Source organism: Hakea prostrata, chromosome 1, assembly GCF_041222555.1.
Source record: "Hakea prostrata isolate BN-2017 chromosome 1, UWA_Hpros_2, whole genome shotgun sequence".
NCBI classification, from domain to species: domain Eukaryota; kingdom Viridiplantae; phylum Streptophyta; class Magnoliopsida; order Proteales; family Proteaceae; genus Hakea; species Hakea prostrata.
In genome coordinates this window covers 38,240,165-38,252,669 of record NC_142600.1, presented here as the reverse complement: position 1 = coordinate 38,252,669, position 12,505 = coordinate 38,240,165, and the positions used below count along the sequence as shown (strand labels likewise).

General features: G+C 39.0%; 1 protein-coding gene across 1 annotated transcript in view; it reads right to left on the bottom strand.

The window, feature by feature from the left end:
- The window catches only part of PFT1 (phytochrome and flowering time regulatory protein (PFT1)), a 91,684-nt gene that overhangs the window by 17,864 nt on the left and 61,315 nt on the right, over positions 1–12,505 (bottom strand). Inside the window, exons 7-9 of the mRNA XM_089139380.1 lie at positions 7,680–7,887; positions 5,879–5,946; positions 4,902–5,720 (exon numbers count right to left, since the gene is read on the bottom strand). Of these exons, the coding sequence (XP_088995506.1) occupies positions 4,902–5,720; positions 5,879–5,946; positions 7,680–7,887 (1,095 nt within the window). The remainder of the gene's footprint in view (positions 1–4,901; positions 5,721–5,878; positions 5,947–7,679; positions 7,888–12,505) is intronic.

The following is a 12,505-nucleotide window of genomic DNA, read 5'->3' as shown; positions in this document are numbered from 1 at the left end:
AGAGTTAGCTTCCGGGAACCCAAAATTCAACATTTACCAAGAGGGGACCCTTTGGTCGACCCAATCGACCAAAGGCAACCGACCAAAGCATCCCTCGGGGCAGAATTGACTATTTTGGAAAATTTTAGGTTTTGGGAACCCTATATATTCAAACATCGATCTAATTCATACCACTTCGCCTCTAAGCCTCTGGAGAACGTGAGAAGAACCCTAGAGCCTCCTCCTAAAGCCCAAGGTTGACTCCAAGCATCCAAGCGGAGTCCCTCCATTGAATCTTCTTCTACAAGGTTAGTATTCAATCCTATATTTCATTGATCTATTCTCTCTACTATTTCAACTATTTGTTCTGATTGTGAGGAAGGTATTACACTACTATAATGGCCTAATCTCAAACCCTATAGTCTTAGAGTGAAACCCCATTCACTCTATTCTCTCCTTAGACAATACGGTGTGATTCCAATGTTTTGATCTAGCATGAGACCATGATCTATTCTTACTGTAGTTATATGATTCTAATCTATGTTAAATCCATTCCTAGGTTGTTTTCTAAGCATGATCTACTGTTTTCTTATCTTTGGAGTGAATCCCTATTCATTCTAGTCTATCTGTGTGAATCCGCAGATCAAGCCTATTAGGTGATTTATTCCAATGACCTTGTTTGATGTTTAGATCATCATAGATAGTCTCTATACGTTATTTTAGAATTTTCCTATTAATTTCGGAGTGTTCTGGTGTCATTCGAAGAGTTTTCGATCAAAGTTGGAGGTTTCCGTCCGTAAAACATACCTTTGGTCGATCCGAATCGATCAAGCCAATCGACCAAAGAGGTCCTGTGACGGAACTTTCTCCGTTTTAGCTTTGTTTCGTCTCTGATCATTGGGGTTTGTTCTTTATACTCTTTACATGTTTGTTTAGAATCCCTATTCATTCTAGTCTATCTGTGTGAATCCGCAGATCAAGCCTATTAGGTGATTTATTCCAATGACCTTGTTTGATGTTTAGATCATCATAGATAGTCTCTATACGTTATTTTAGAATTTTCCTATTAATTTCGGAGTGTTCTGGTGTCATTCGAAGAGTTTTCGATCAAAGTTGGAGGTTTCCGTCCGTAAAACATACCTTTGGTCGATCCGAATCGATCAAGCCAATCGACCAAAGAGGTCTGTGACAGGAACTTTCTCCGTTTTAGCTTTGTTTCGTCTCTGATCATTGGGGTTTGTTCTTTATACTCTTTACATGTTTGTTTAGGGTGATTTTGGACTTGTTCTTTGACCTCTTACTTGGAGATTACAAATCGAATACAAGGTGAGTACATTCATTCACAATTGACATCATTATGTACTATACTATGATAAGATTTGCATGAATATGTTAGCTACTGTTTTAGAACTCTTTCTATATTGCTATAATTTTGCAATTACAATATACTATCCATGATGTGATTTACATGCTTGTATTGAATATGAATGATGGTATTGTGAGTTGGACTTTGTTATGATATTTATGAAATCATGATGTGTTGCGATTGCCTAGGTTGTGATTTGGGAATGGGGAATGCCCTTTTGGCGTTTCTGACTTGGGACATCAGTGGAGGTGGTATGGGATGCTTTCCTATGGTGCCCCTTAGCGTTTTTCTTGATTATTGGTTGACATACTTAGGGCATGTCTAGCAGTGTTTGGCTAGGAAAACCCTATCATATCTAACCCTATCGGAAGGTGTATTGAGACCGAGTGACCCGTGGTAGCAATGGGGATTTGTGGGCGCTCAAAACCGGTAACCAACCCGTGAGAGGACGTGAATCACATTGTGGGGACCATTCATTGGTAGGGTTGCACATAATAAGCTTGGGCTCGTGGGCGCCCAAGAAGGCGAGAAGCATGAGGGGACACGAGAGCTTCCCATTTTTTATATGTTGATGACCAATAGAGTTAAGAGTCTACGTAGCCGGGAAGGAGACGGTAACTCTAGCGGGAAAGATACCGGAAAGGATTGTAGGAAGCGAGGAATGTACGTATCTGACCCTAAAGTAGGTGTGACTCAGTAGATGACTTGCATTGGGCTAGGTATTAACCCTAACACGCGCCAGTACTCAGACCAGTGGTGGTGAATGATAGTGTTGACCTAAACCCCAGCCATGGAATGTCCGGGAAGGACGCCTTGACCTAACTACTGCGGAGAACCCAATAAACCAGGAAGGTTGAGGGAGAGTGATTTGAGACATACCCAAAGTATGGTGATTTATTTTTAATGCGTGTCTGCCAATAAAGACCAACATATATAGAGTTAGAAGCATACTTGCATACTGTCTCATATCATTTGCATTCATGCCTTGTTCTTGTTCTTGAGATTGTGACTGTCATAATTGTTAATAGTGTTTGAACTGCTTACTAAGTTCTTTTGAGCTCACCCTTCAGGGGACATGTTTTCTTTAGATTGTGTTGTAGGTACTGATGACTACGAGATCACGAACTACGAGGCCACGACGTGGACTCATATGGTTTCCAAGATTTTAGCAACTACAAGCAATATAGTGAAGCATACCCACATGATGACGGACGGAGCGTACTAGATTTAGTTGGACCTTGGAGCTAGAGTGTTCCGTACTGGGGGCGGAGACATCTGAGTCTGGATATTGGTTGATGGACATAGATACTATTTATGTTTAGTTTAGAACGATTCTTAGTTTCCTTTATTTGTTTTCAGTTGTAATACAGAGTTTCGATCTACCTTCCGCTTCTATTTAGAGTTTAATTCCGCTATACAGTTTACTCAGATTTTGTTTTATTCCGCACTCTGATATTCTTTTGTGATCCTTCTGAGATCTATACTTGATTTTTTCTTAAATTACTTGAATACCATTTGTTCTTGCTCTTGATTATATTATTGTGCTATGTGGGTATATGATCGCCCTAAACTTGATATTCGAGGTTGTGGATCACACCTCTGGGTATTCCAAATAGGGTACCGGCTGGGGGGATGTGATATTACCTCCTTGGCCCTTCACTTAGTGTGGGTCCTAGCTCCTGCATCAATGTTTCTTATAAATGCTAAGTTACATAAGGGTTTTATTGTATCCTTTTCGTAACCCAACTAGCTTAATTCTTCATTCTCCCCACTAGAGATTGAAATAAAGCCAAAAATTATGTATTTTCTCCATCAAGTAGTAGAGATGGGTCACGTAATGCTAGAGATTACTTGAATTTGTGAGCCTCAAGCTTTTAAGAATTTATCAGTCAATATTGAACTACAAGATAGAAAAGCAGCCTATGTGAATTGGATAGGGCTGGATATTTAAGAAACCCCACCAAAAAGCATAGTTTGTTTAATGCATGAAAGGGACATGGTTTGAGATCTCACCCTAGATTTCATTAGCCTGAGAAGGCGAGACGAGATCTCTTGCAAGATCTCAGAGTTCCCCACAAATCTCGTGAGATGTTAAGTTCTAACCACAATATCTCAGTTGGACCAAGAACTAGTCCAACCACCCCCTTTTTGACACCTAATCTCGAGCGACGGATGTCATCACCAATCTATCTCACCACCCTCTTGCCGGAACTCTCAATTTTCGAGGAATTTGAGGATTTCAGCCGAATTTTCACTTGCAACTACTCCTAGCACATCTACAACACTAAGGGAATATATGGTAAACCACCTCATGGAGTTGGAGGGCCAACGTGTAGTAGCGGGTATACGACGTGGACATGGTCGTGGTCATAGTGTTGCTAGTGCTGCTGGAGCTAGTGGTGAAATTGATGCTAGAGTTTGTGGTGAAGCTAGGGCTTGACTGAATTTTTATCTCATTTTGCTTGTCTTATGAAATTATGAGTTATGACTTGTGTAGAACTTATAATAGTCGTAAAATTTTATAATTCTAATCTCAAGAGCCGAGATTGTGATACTCATATGGATGGAATTTGATGATATTTAAGTTATTTGATGTATTTGACACACTTTCTTTTCATTTATATGTCTCAAAGGTTCTATATTTCATGTTGCAAAACCATGTTGTCCCTAATTCTACAGCACTTTGGTTTCAAACTTAGGGTCGACTTAGAACTCATAAATATGGTTGTTTTATCACAAATCAGAGGCCATCAATGTGTTCATGAGGCCTAACTTAGGCTACCTACCAAGTTTGAGCCCAACCTGGACCCTAAAACCCCTTGAGATGGGTCCTCGAGTTAGCCCATACAAAATTCCCATATCTCGACCGAGATCTCACCATCTCGGTTGAGATCTCAGTTTTCTGGCCTGGCGAGAGCAAGTTCTCCATCCATGGAAAGGAAACCACCTTAGATCCTTCCATTGTCATGTGGCTTCATGACAACATGCCTAATATCAGTGTTCTTACACCTCAAGTTCTTATTGGCTACGTTTTTGTTGCTTAAATTATACATACTGGCCTCTTTTATATTTTGGTTTGCTCACATTAGATTATTATAGCATAACCATATCATAATGCAATAAGAAGTCTTCTATGTTATTTATAAGTAAAAAAAAATTGTCACCATTACTATATTATATATCCTATATACTTAGGGAACTTCGTAAGTTAAACAGCTCTCCAACACCCCGGTTGTCCATGTCACTTGGTTGCCTAAACAACAATGGCACCAGTTAACTCGAAACCAGAACATGTCAAACTGTATCAATATTCAAATGATTACTGCATTACTTAATTCTTTGATCTTGCCATATATTCGAATTTCGACAAACTTCTTAAACAAAATAACAAAATTAAAATTTGTTGCAATTAGAAGGGAAAGAAAAGAGAACAATATATCACACTAATTGCACTCAATTACAGTCATATATGGGGTACAAGAAATTGTGAAAAGTTGCAGTTTATTTAGTAGTTAAATGGTAAAAGCATGTCAGCATGTAAAAATAGGACACTTACCTCCCATACTTTTACATATTTGGTTTGTGGTGGCTGGGAACCTGATGTTTGTTGAGGCAAAGGCAGGTTAGCCGCAGAATTATTCAACGCACTAATAGGCTGTATGCCATTCTGTACTTGTGAAGGCATCCCAGGAGTGGGAATCATTGTGCCACCACCAGATGAAACACTTGATGGACCCATGCTGTTCATTATGTTTTGGCTGATGCCAATTCCATTTTGCCCCATTTGTGTTCCTGAAGAATTTCCATGGTTCAGGCTAACAGTGCCTTGAAGATTATTCAATGATTGTGAATTCCCTAGATTTGAGTTTCCTGATACATTTGAAGTTGCTGAAGTAAATGAACCAAGGGCAGCATTCTGTGCAACCTGTGCAGTTCCCATTAATGCCCCAGATCCAGTTAATGAAGTGATACCCGATTGCCCAGATGAGAGTACATTTTGAGCTGCTGGCAAAGCAGATGGTGCCATCCCACTGGATATCATGTTTGACATATGCACAGCCATTGGATTTCCCCCAATAGTTGGCAGTCCTATGGAACTTCCTCCAGTTAGAGCAGCAGAATTCATGACCTGCCTTGCTTGAGAGAGGTTGTTAAGAATGTTAACATTTGCTGCAGCAGGACCCACAGGACGTAGCGGTTGTGAAATGCCAGCAACCATAGGTTTGAATTCCTGCACACTGTCGTTGCCATTTGCAATCACCTCTTGAGAAGTGGAAGATGGCGAAGAAGCCTGCAAGCTTGAAACACCTTGAGAAACAGAGGGAATATGAGAAAAAGAAGGTCCTGGTACCATGGTAGTTGCAGTGTTTGGCTCCTGGAAAAAAGAAAAAAAACCTTTGTACATTCATTTTATGTTGACAAATCCAATGAACTTTAACCATTCATTTTAAGTTTACCAGTCTAGTGAATGTAACTACTTTTCCCCTTATCAGAAAATCAGCTCATAAATCAAAATCAAGGATATAGTCTTACCACTTTCACAGTTGCAGTTGGAATATTCCCAACAGGAGGAGGTTGACGGTTCACTAATGACCCATTCACTGAAAAGAAAAGAACAAGACGTACGTAAAGCAAGCGGAATGATGATACCCATTCATTCCAATATAAGTAGTAACTATATATTCTTCCACCGTGAGACGGGCTGAATGGGATTGTTTGAGCAATTCACACAATCATCGACCTCTTGCAAATCGATTCTGAGTAGTTTTATTGAGATAATCAAATTCCATTACCAAGCCAAAGAAAATGGTACAACAGTAGAACACGACAAGTGCCAGCAAACAAGCAAGAGGCACATAACCGAGGATGAACACAAATGCAGGGACTGCCTCTGAACACCACCTTTAGGAAGCTCATCAGAAAGAAAGTTAGCTAATGTCAATTTTTCTATGATGAGTAACTCTATTTGAGAACAAAAAGCTAGACCCTTTCCAGATGTGGAAGATACATCCGAGGCCCATCCACCCTATATGAAGTGATGCAGAGCCTGCACCAAATTGAACTATTTTCCTTCGATATCAACCTTGAGTTGACAGATACAGGTGTGGGCTTCGTCTGTAGAGTTATTTACTCATGGGCCTAAAGGTTGAATGTCCAGGCCAAGTATGAAAATATATTAATTAACTGGTTTAATTAGTTTAATTATATAAATTCCCCCAACATAAGTTGTAAAGGCATAATAGTTTTATTACTTTTATTAAGATTGCACAAGTCTGGATATGGCTGCAGACTAGATTGGATCATTGCAATCTGGAGTTTCCTTTCTGCATACTTTCTATTTCTGTTTGTTTCTATTTTGGAGAAAGTATCTTGTCCTCTAACATTGTAATTGGAGATTCTATTTCTGCTTGTTTCTATATTGGAGAAAATCTTCTATCGATTCATTCAATTATTTTTTGTTTCCCTTTTTAGAAGATAGAATTACTTGTCCTCCAACATTGTAATTGGAGAATTGAATACTACAAATAAGGAGCTTGCAATTCTAGGAAGTTAATCCAGAACTCTTCTTCTTCTTCTTCTTCTTCTTCTTCTTCTTCTTCTTCTTCTTCTTCAGTTATGCATTTGATTTGATTCCTAGAGCTCGATTTCTAACATGGTATCAGAGCATTAATCTAAGGCCTGGGTTGCTAATTTTCCACTGTAGTTTTGAGAGTTCCACCATAATTTCTCTGCTTCTTTACCTTCTTCACCTTGAGGCTATGACAACAGTTGCTGCTTACTTTGGTTGTCTGAATCAGACAATGAAATAAATGAAAAACTGAATCTTCAAGGTCTGAGTCTGCATCTAATTCATGCCAACGATGGTATATTCTGAGATTTATTCAAGAATCTGGGTGGTGTCTTAAGTCCTGTGAGGGTGCTAGGATGTTAACGACCTATTCTGCAACTTATTAGAAGAGCATGACGCAAAATTGGAGCAGTTTCATAATCTGGATCCTCATCAAGGAGTACTCCCAGTATAGCTGGTGGAACCCTGTATATGAAGTTTTTTTCTGTGATCTGAATATGCCCTTCAGATGCCCTTGATCTCACTTGATCAGTCTCTGTTTTTGGGGTGTTACCCCATACTCTAGTTGCTATCTTGCGATGATGGGGGAAATACAAGAATGCTGAATGCCTGACACAAACTGGAGGCACCGAAGATGAAGCTATGAGACTCGCATGCCTCAAGACATCATCAATAAATATTCCAGGAAAGGCAACATGGACTCTGCCTATCTAGCCATCTGCAACATATTAAGAAGAAAACAAATCACAGAACACATGAAACCACCTGAAGAGACCACGGTTGAAGGACCTGAAACCGCAGGAATTGAAGATGTATCCATTTTTACTGGACTTTGATTTGATGATAAATTTGTTAATCCAGGGCGACTTAAAGCAGCACGAGCCTCAATGAAACTGTCTGCCACTAGAACCAGAAATTGAGGATTCTTAACATTATCAACAGGTGGATCTGTACCCCGTGGATTACGCTTTGCCTACATTGGGAGTAGAAACATCAGCAACATGCCCAACTTTTTATGACAAAATGGTGTAAAAGCTTAAACTAAAATAACTAAATATAAACCTTCAAGAATGTAGCAGACTTTAAAACACCAAATTAGGAATAACATGACAAGCATTTTAGGTTTCACGCATAATAAAAAATTTGGGGTCCCTACACAGCAGTCTGTCAAATAGGCTTACATTATACCCTAGACAATGCATTTTTTTTTTTTGGGGGGGGGGGGGAACACATATCCTAGATATTGCTTGTCACAGTTATTTTCTCATATTAGGTCATTACTAGCATAATTACATCATATTGCATTGGTAAAAACTCTTAAGCCTAATTATTCAGCTACATGATTCACCCATGAATTTACCAGAGACCAGATTGACTTTTGCATCCAAAACTAAGAATTGCCTAATAATTCATGGAATCAAGAAAAATTGCCACATCCTCCCCAGTCAATAATGTTCACTGGAATTTTTCTGCATTACTTGTAAATTTGATAATTATGGTATGGGAGCAAAAAGGGATACTAATGATGTGAACTAGGATGTACGGTGTAATTGATTGATGTAAGCACTAGGTCTAGATCCACCCTCCGGATCCTCTTCGAATGAATCAGCAGTCTTCTAGGGTTTGTAATACATTACGTTTAAGGAAATTAGGCTGGTTCCAGGTTGGGAAAAGGGTAGGGTTAGATTCGGCTAGGTTTAGGAGTTCAAGATTTTAGTGAACCAAGTCTAAATCTTGATGTCCTAACAATTTCAGAATTGGGTATTCAAGTCTACGGTTTTAAATTTCTAGGGTTTTATAGAGATTAGGTCTCTAGGGTTATTAGGCTCATGTTACGGTTGACTGTTCAATAGGTGTTAGGGAGGCTAATGCTAAAAAACCTTAGGGTTTGGATAAGAGATTATGGAGATTTAGGGCTTCAAAGTTTTCTAAAAAAGAAGACGAATTCCAGAATTTTCTAGGGTTTAGAGGGGAAAAGAGGGTGTAAGTTAGGTCGACGGTAAGGTATAGGGAGGAGACTCTTTAAGTCCTAAAGGGGAAGGGTATTGGCTAAGGAAAACCTAGGGTTTTCGATTAGGTAAATTCTGTTTTAAAAATTCAGGAATTTCCAGAAATTGCTGCAAGGATCAAAGAGGCTGGATTAATAACCTAGGGTTGGGGAAGGGAGGGGTTTAGTTTTAGGGCTGAGGGAGGGGATGGGGGGATGCCGCAAAGTTGGTAATGTAGTATTGTATTTGAATGATCAAAACAGTAGCCAAATAGGACCTTTCACAGGGAATCAACTTCAGATTTGATAGACTTAAGATAGATAAAATTCAGATATAATGGAAGGCTGAAAACCGAAGTGGTAGAACAAGGATATTGGTTTAAGAACAAGGACTAACTAGGTTTTCAAAACAGCTGTATACTATAAAGAAGAATGGATGGAACAATATAAGAGAATTAAGAGAACAATAAGGACAACAAAGTAACATGTAACACCCGGGCTTCTCACCGCAAGGTGGATCGATTGGATCGAACACCAATCTACCTTGATCAAACACAAGGGTTCTCCAAGAGGAGGAATGCTAGCAAGCAATTTGATTTCATTTCACAAGTTGTTTCTTCACCATTTACATAAGTCTCTTTATATAGCATTCTAAAGAGACAAAAACATTAATGGTAACATCCAACCACTAGCTAACACAACCTACTACAAACATTAATGGAAACATCCAACTACTACCCAACACCACTAGTCAAAACAACATTGGAAACATCCAACTACTACCCAACACCACTAGTCAAAACAATAATGGAAATATCCACCAACTATACCCCACCACTAACCAACACCACCTACTAGCTCCTTTTGTTGACTTTTCAAAGCTAGACTTGGGCTTAGTTCAAAATAGTGGGCTGGTATTCTTCTTCCACTAAAGTGATCCAAGCCCATGAAACCATGGGCTCATTTTAACCCACTCCAATAGTCCTAGCCCATGCAAGCCATGGGCTGTTTTGGGTCATGTCCTTAGGCTTTAATGGGCTTGAGCTTTGAGCTTTTCTCTCTTTTGCATCTGCTGCCAATTCTGCATCAGTTGGGGGAGAGGGTAAGATGATTTGCGATGGGGGAGGGGGCTGTTCATACTGGTTTTAGGGTTTGAGGATGGGAAGGAAGCTTGCGGACGAAAGGAAGAAGAGGGCAGTGGCTGGGTTTAGGTTGGGGTTGTCTTGTATAGTTGCACTTAATTAAAGGAGGCAAGGGTGCTTAATGACTTCATAATTCTGCAGAATCTTCATTCAGGGGCTGCCTCAAGGTCCCTCCATGGGAACGCACGACTTCAAGTTCTTGTGCCTTCAGCTCTCAATTTCAATAATTATAATCTCAATTATACAATGTAGGGTGGCTTATTTTTATAGCCTTTAGAAGGAACTCACACTAGGACTCAATTTTAGAACTAAAATCAAACTTAACACTCCTACTTGGACTAAGGACTCATGCAAGGACTTTCATATCTCACTTTAGATGGATATCCAAATTGAAAACTACAAGTAGAGATTGAATCCTTGCAAGAAGTCGACACCAACTATTGGACTCCCTCACAACCTAGGAATCCCAACCTAACTAGGAGTCTTCAATAACTTAATAAATAGTGACCCAAACTCAAAACTAAAAGTAGATCTAGATCCCACAAACATATTGGATCAAAAGAAACCCTATGTTGACTCAACTGAAAACTGCAAAATTACCCAAAATACCCCTGCTGGTACTAGAGGGCCATATGGCATGGGATGCTACCCTAGGCCTTATTTCGGCCCTGATTCTGATTCACATCAACTTCGATATCAAATTTTCTAACCTCAGAGAGTCAACTACAAACATATACGGGTTGATGCAGATCAGCACCTAATTGCACTATTTTCACTTGGAATAAAACTAGAGTTAATAGACTTGGGTGTTTTCACCATAGGTTTTTGGGGTACTGGAATTAAATATAATAACTTGAGTAAGAGAATAGGTTATTAAATTTTGTATCAGAGGTTATATGAGCACTTAAAAGTAACAGGAATTGATTAGAATGAGTTGGGTTAATTTAACTTAGTTTTCCTTTTCTTTTATTTTTTTCCCCTCTTTTTTCTTCTTTTTTCCCCTCTTTTTTGGGTGCTTAAGTTGGTAGTTCCTATTTGTAAGGATAAGTCAATAAAGTGTGAGGTATGTGAACTAGGTAAACATCATACGACAAGTCTTCCTGCTAGAACAGAACCTAAAAGTACAAGATTATTTACCCTAGTACATTCAGATGTTTGGGGACCCTGTTGTATCCCTAATCATTTTGGTTTTCAGTACTTTATCATTTTTGTAGATGATTTTGGCAGATTCATTTGGTTATTTTTAATGAAGGATCAGAATGAAGTGTTTGCTGAAATTTCTACTCAATTTAATCCATTTGTTAAAATTTTTCATACGGAATTACGGATAATGCTTTGGAGTATATGCAAAATGCAATTTCTGATCTATGCTCTTCTAAAAGTACTCTTCATCCGTCTAGTTGCTAACCGGGCGAAAACATAGGTGGTTGTTAAAAGCAGCAAGGTCCTTTATGTTCCAAATGAATGTACCCAAGCAATATTGGTGTGATGTTGTCCGTAGTCTGTACAACTTGTACCTTGATAAATCAAATGCCTTCTTCAGTTTTGTAAGATAAAATACCACTTCAAGTTGTATATCCGGACTTACCCCTGTTTTTTGTCTCCACTGAAGTTTATGGCTGTGTATGTTATGTGTATGTTCTGCCCAACCAAAAGATAAGTTTTTAGCAAAAGCTTATAAGTGCATTTTTTTAAAGTTATTCTTGCCTTCTTGGTATCAAAAAGGATACAAAATTTTTAAACCTTTGATCAAACGTCAATTTATCACAACAGATGTCACCTTCTTTGAGGATGCACCGTACTATGTTCCTAATCAGTTTTCTGAAGATGATAGGTTTGACCCCCCCCTTACCTGCGGTTGTACTATTTCCTTTTGAGAAGCGGGGATCAGAGGAATTGCCTGAGAGAGAACTAGACTATGACACTCCTGACAAACCTATTATACTTCTTGGTCTAGATGAGGTGCCAATTCAATTTCCACCGGTGCAAATCTATCATCAGCAAAACGAACAATAACAATCAGATGCTACAGCAGTCGATATCACTTCTACCATAGATCCTCCTCCAGCATCTAATAATCCTGAAGATCTTCCCATTCCTTTGAGTAAAGGTAACTATTCTTACTCCCAACATTTTAAGATCCATATCGTACCCTTACCAAATCTCTATCTTCTATTCATCAACATATTCTAGGCTCTCTCTCTCTCTCTCTCTACTATGGAATTTAAAATTGAGGCTCTACACTCTAGAGATACTTGGACACTTGTGGATCTGCCCCAAGTAAGGATCTTGTGAAATGTCGTTGGGTATTCGTGATTAAGTCTGATGGATTTGTAGAGCGCCTTAAAGCGCAGCTGGTTGCAAAGGGGTATACTCAGAGTTGTTCTGGTGTGGATTTTTTTAAAATTTTCTCCTCTATAGCTTGTTTGAATCTCTGTGTGTTTTGATGTCTTTGGCGACTA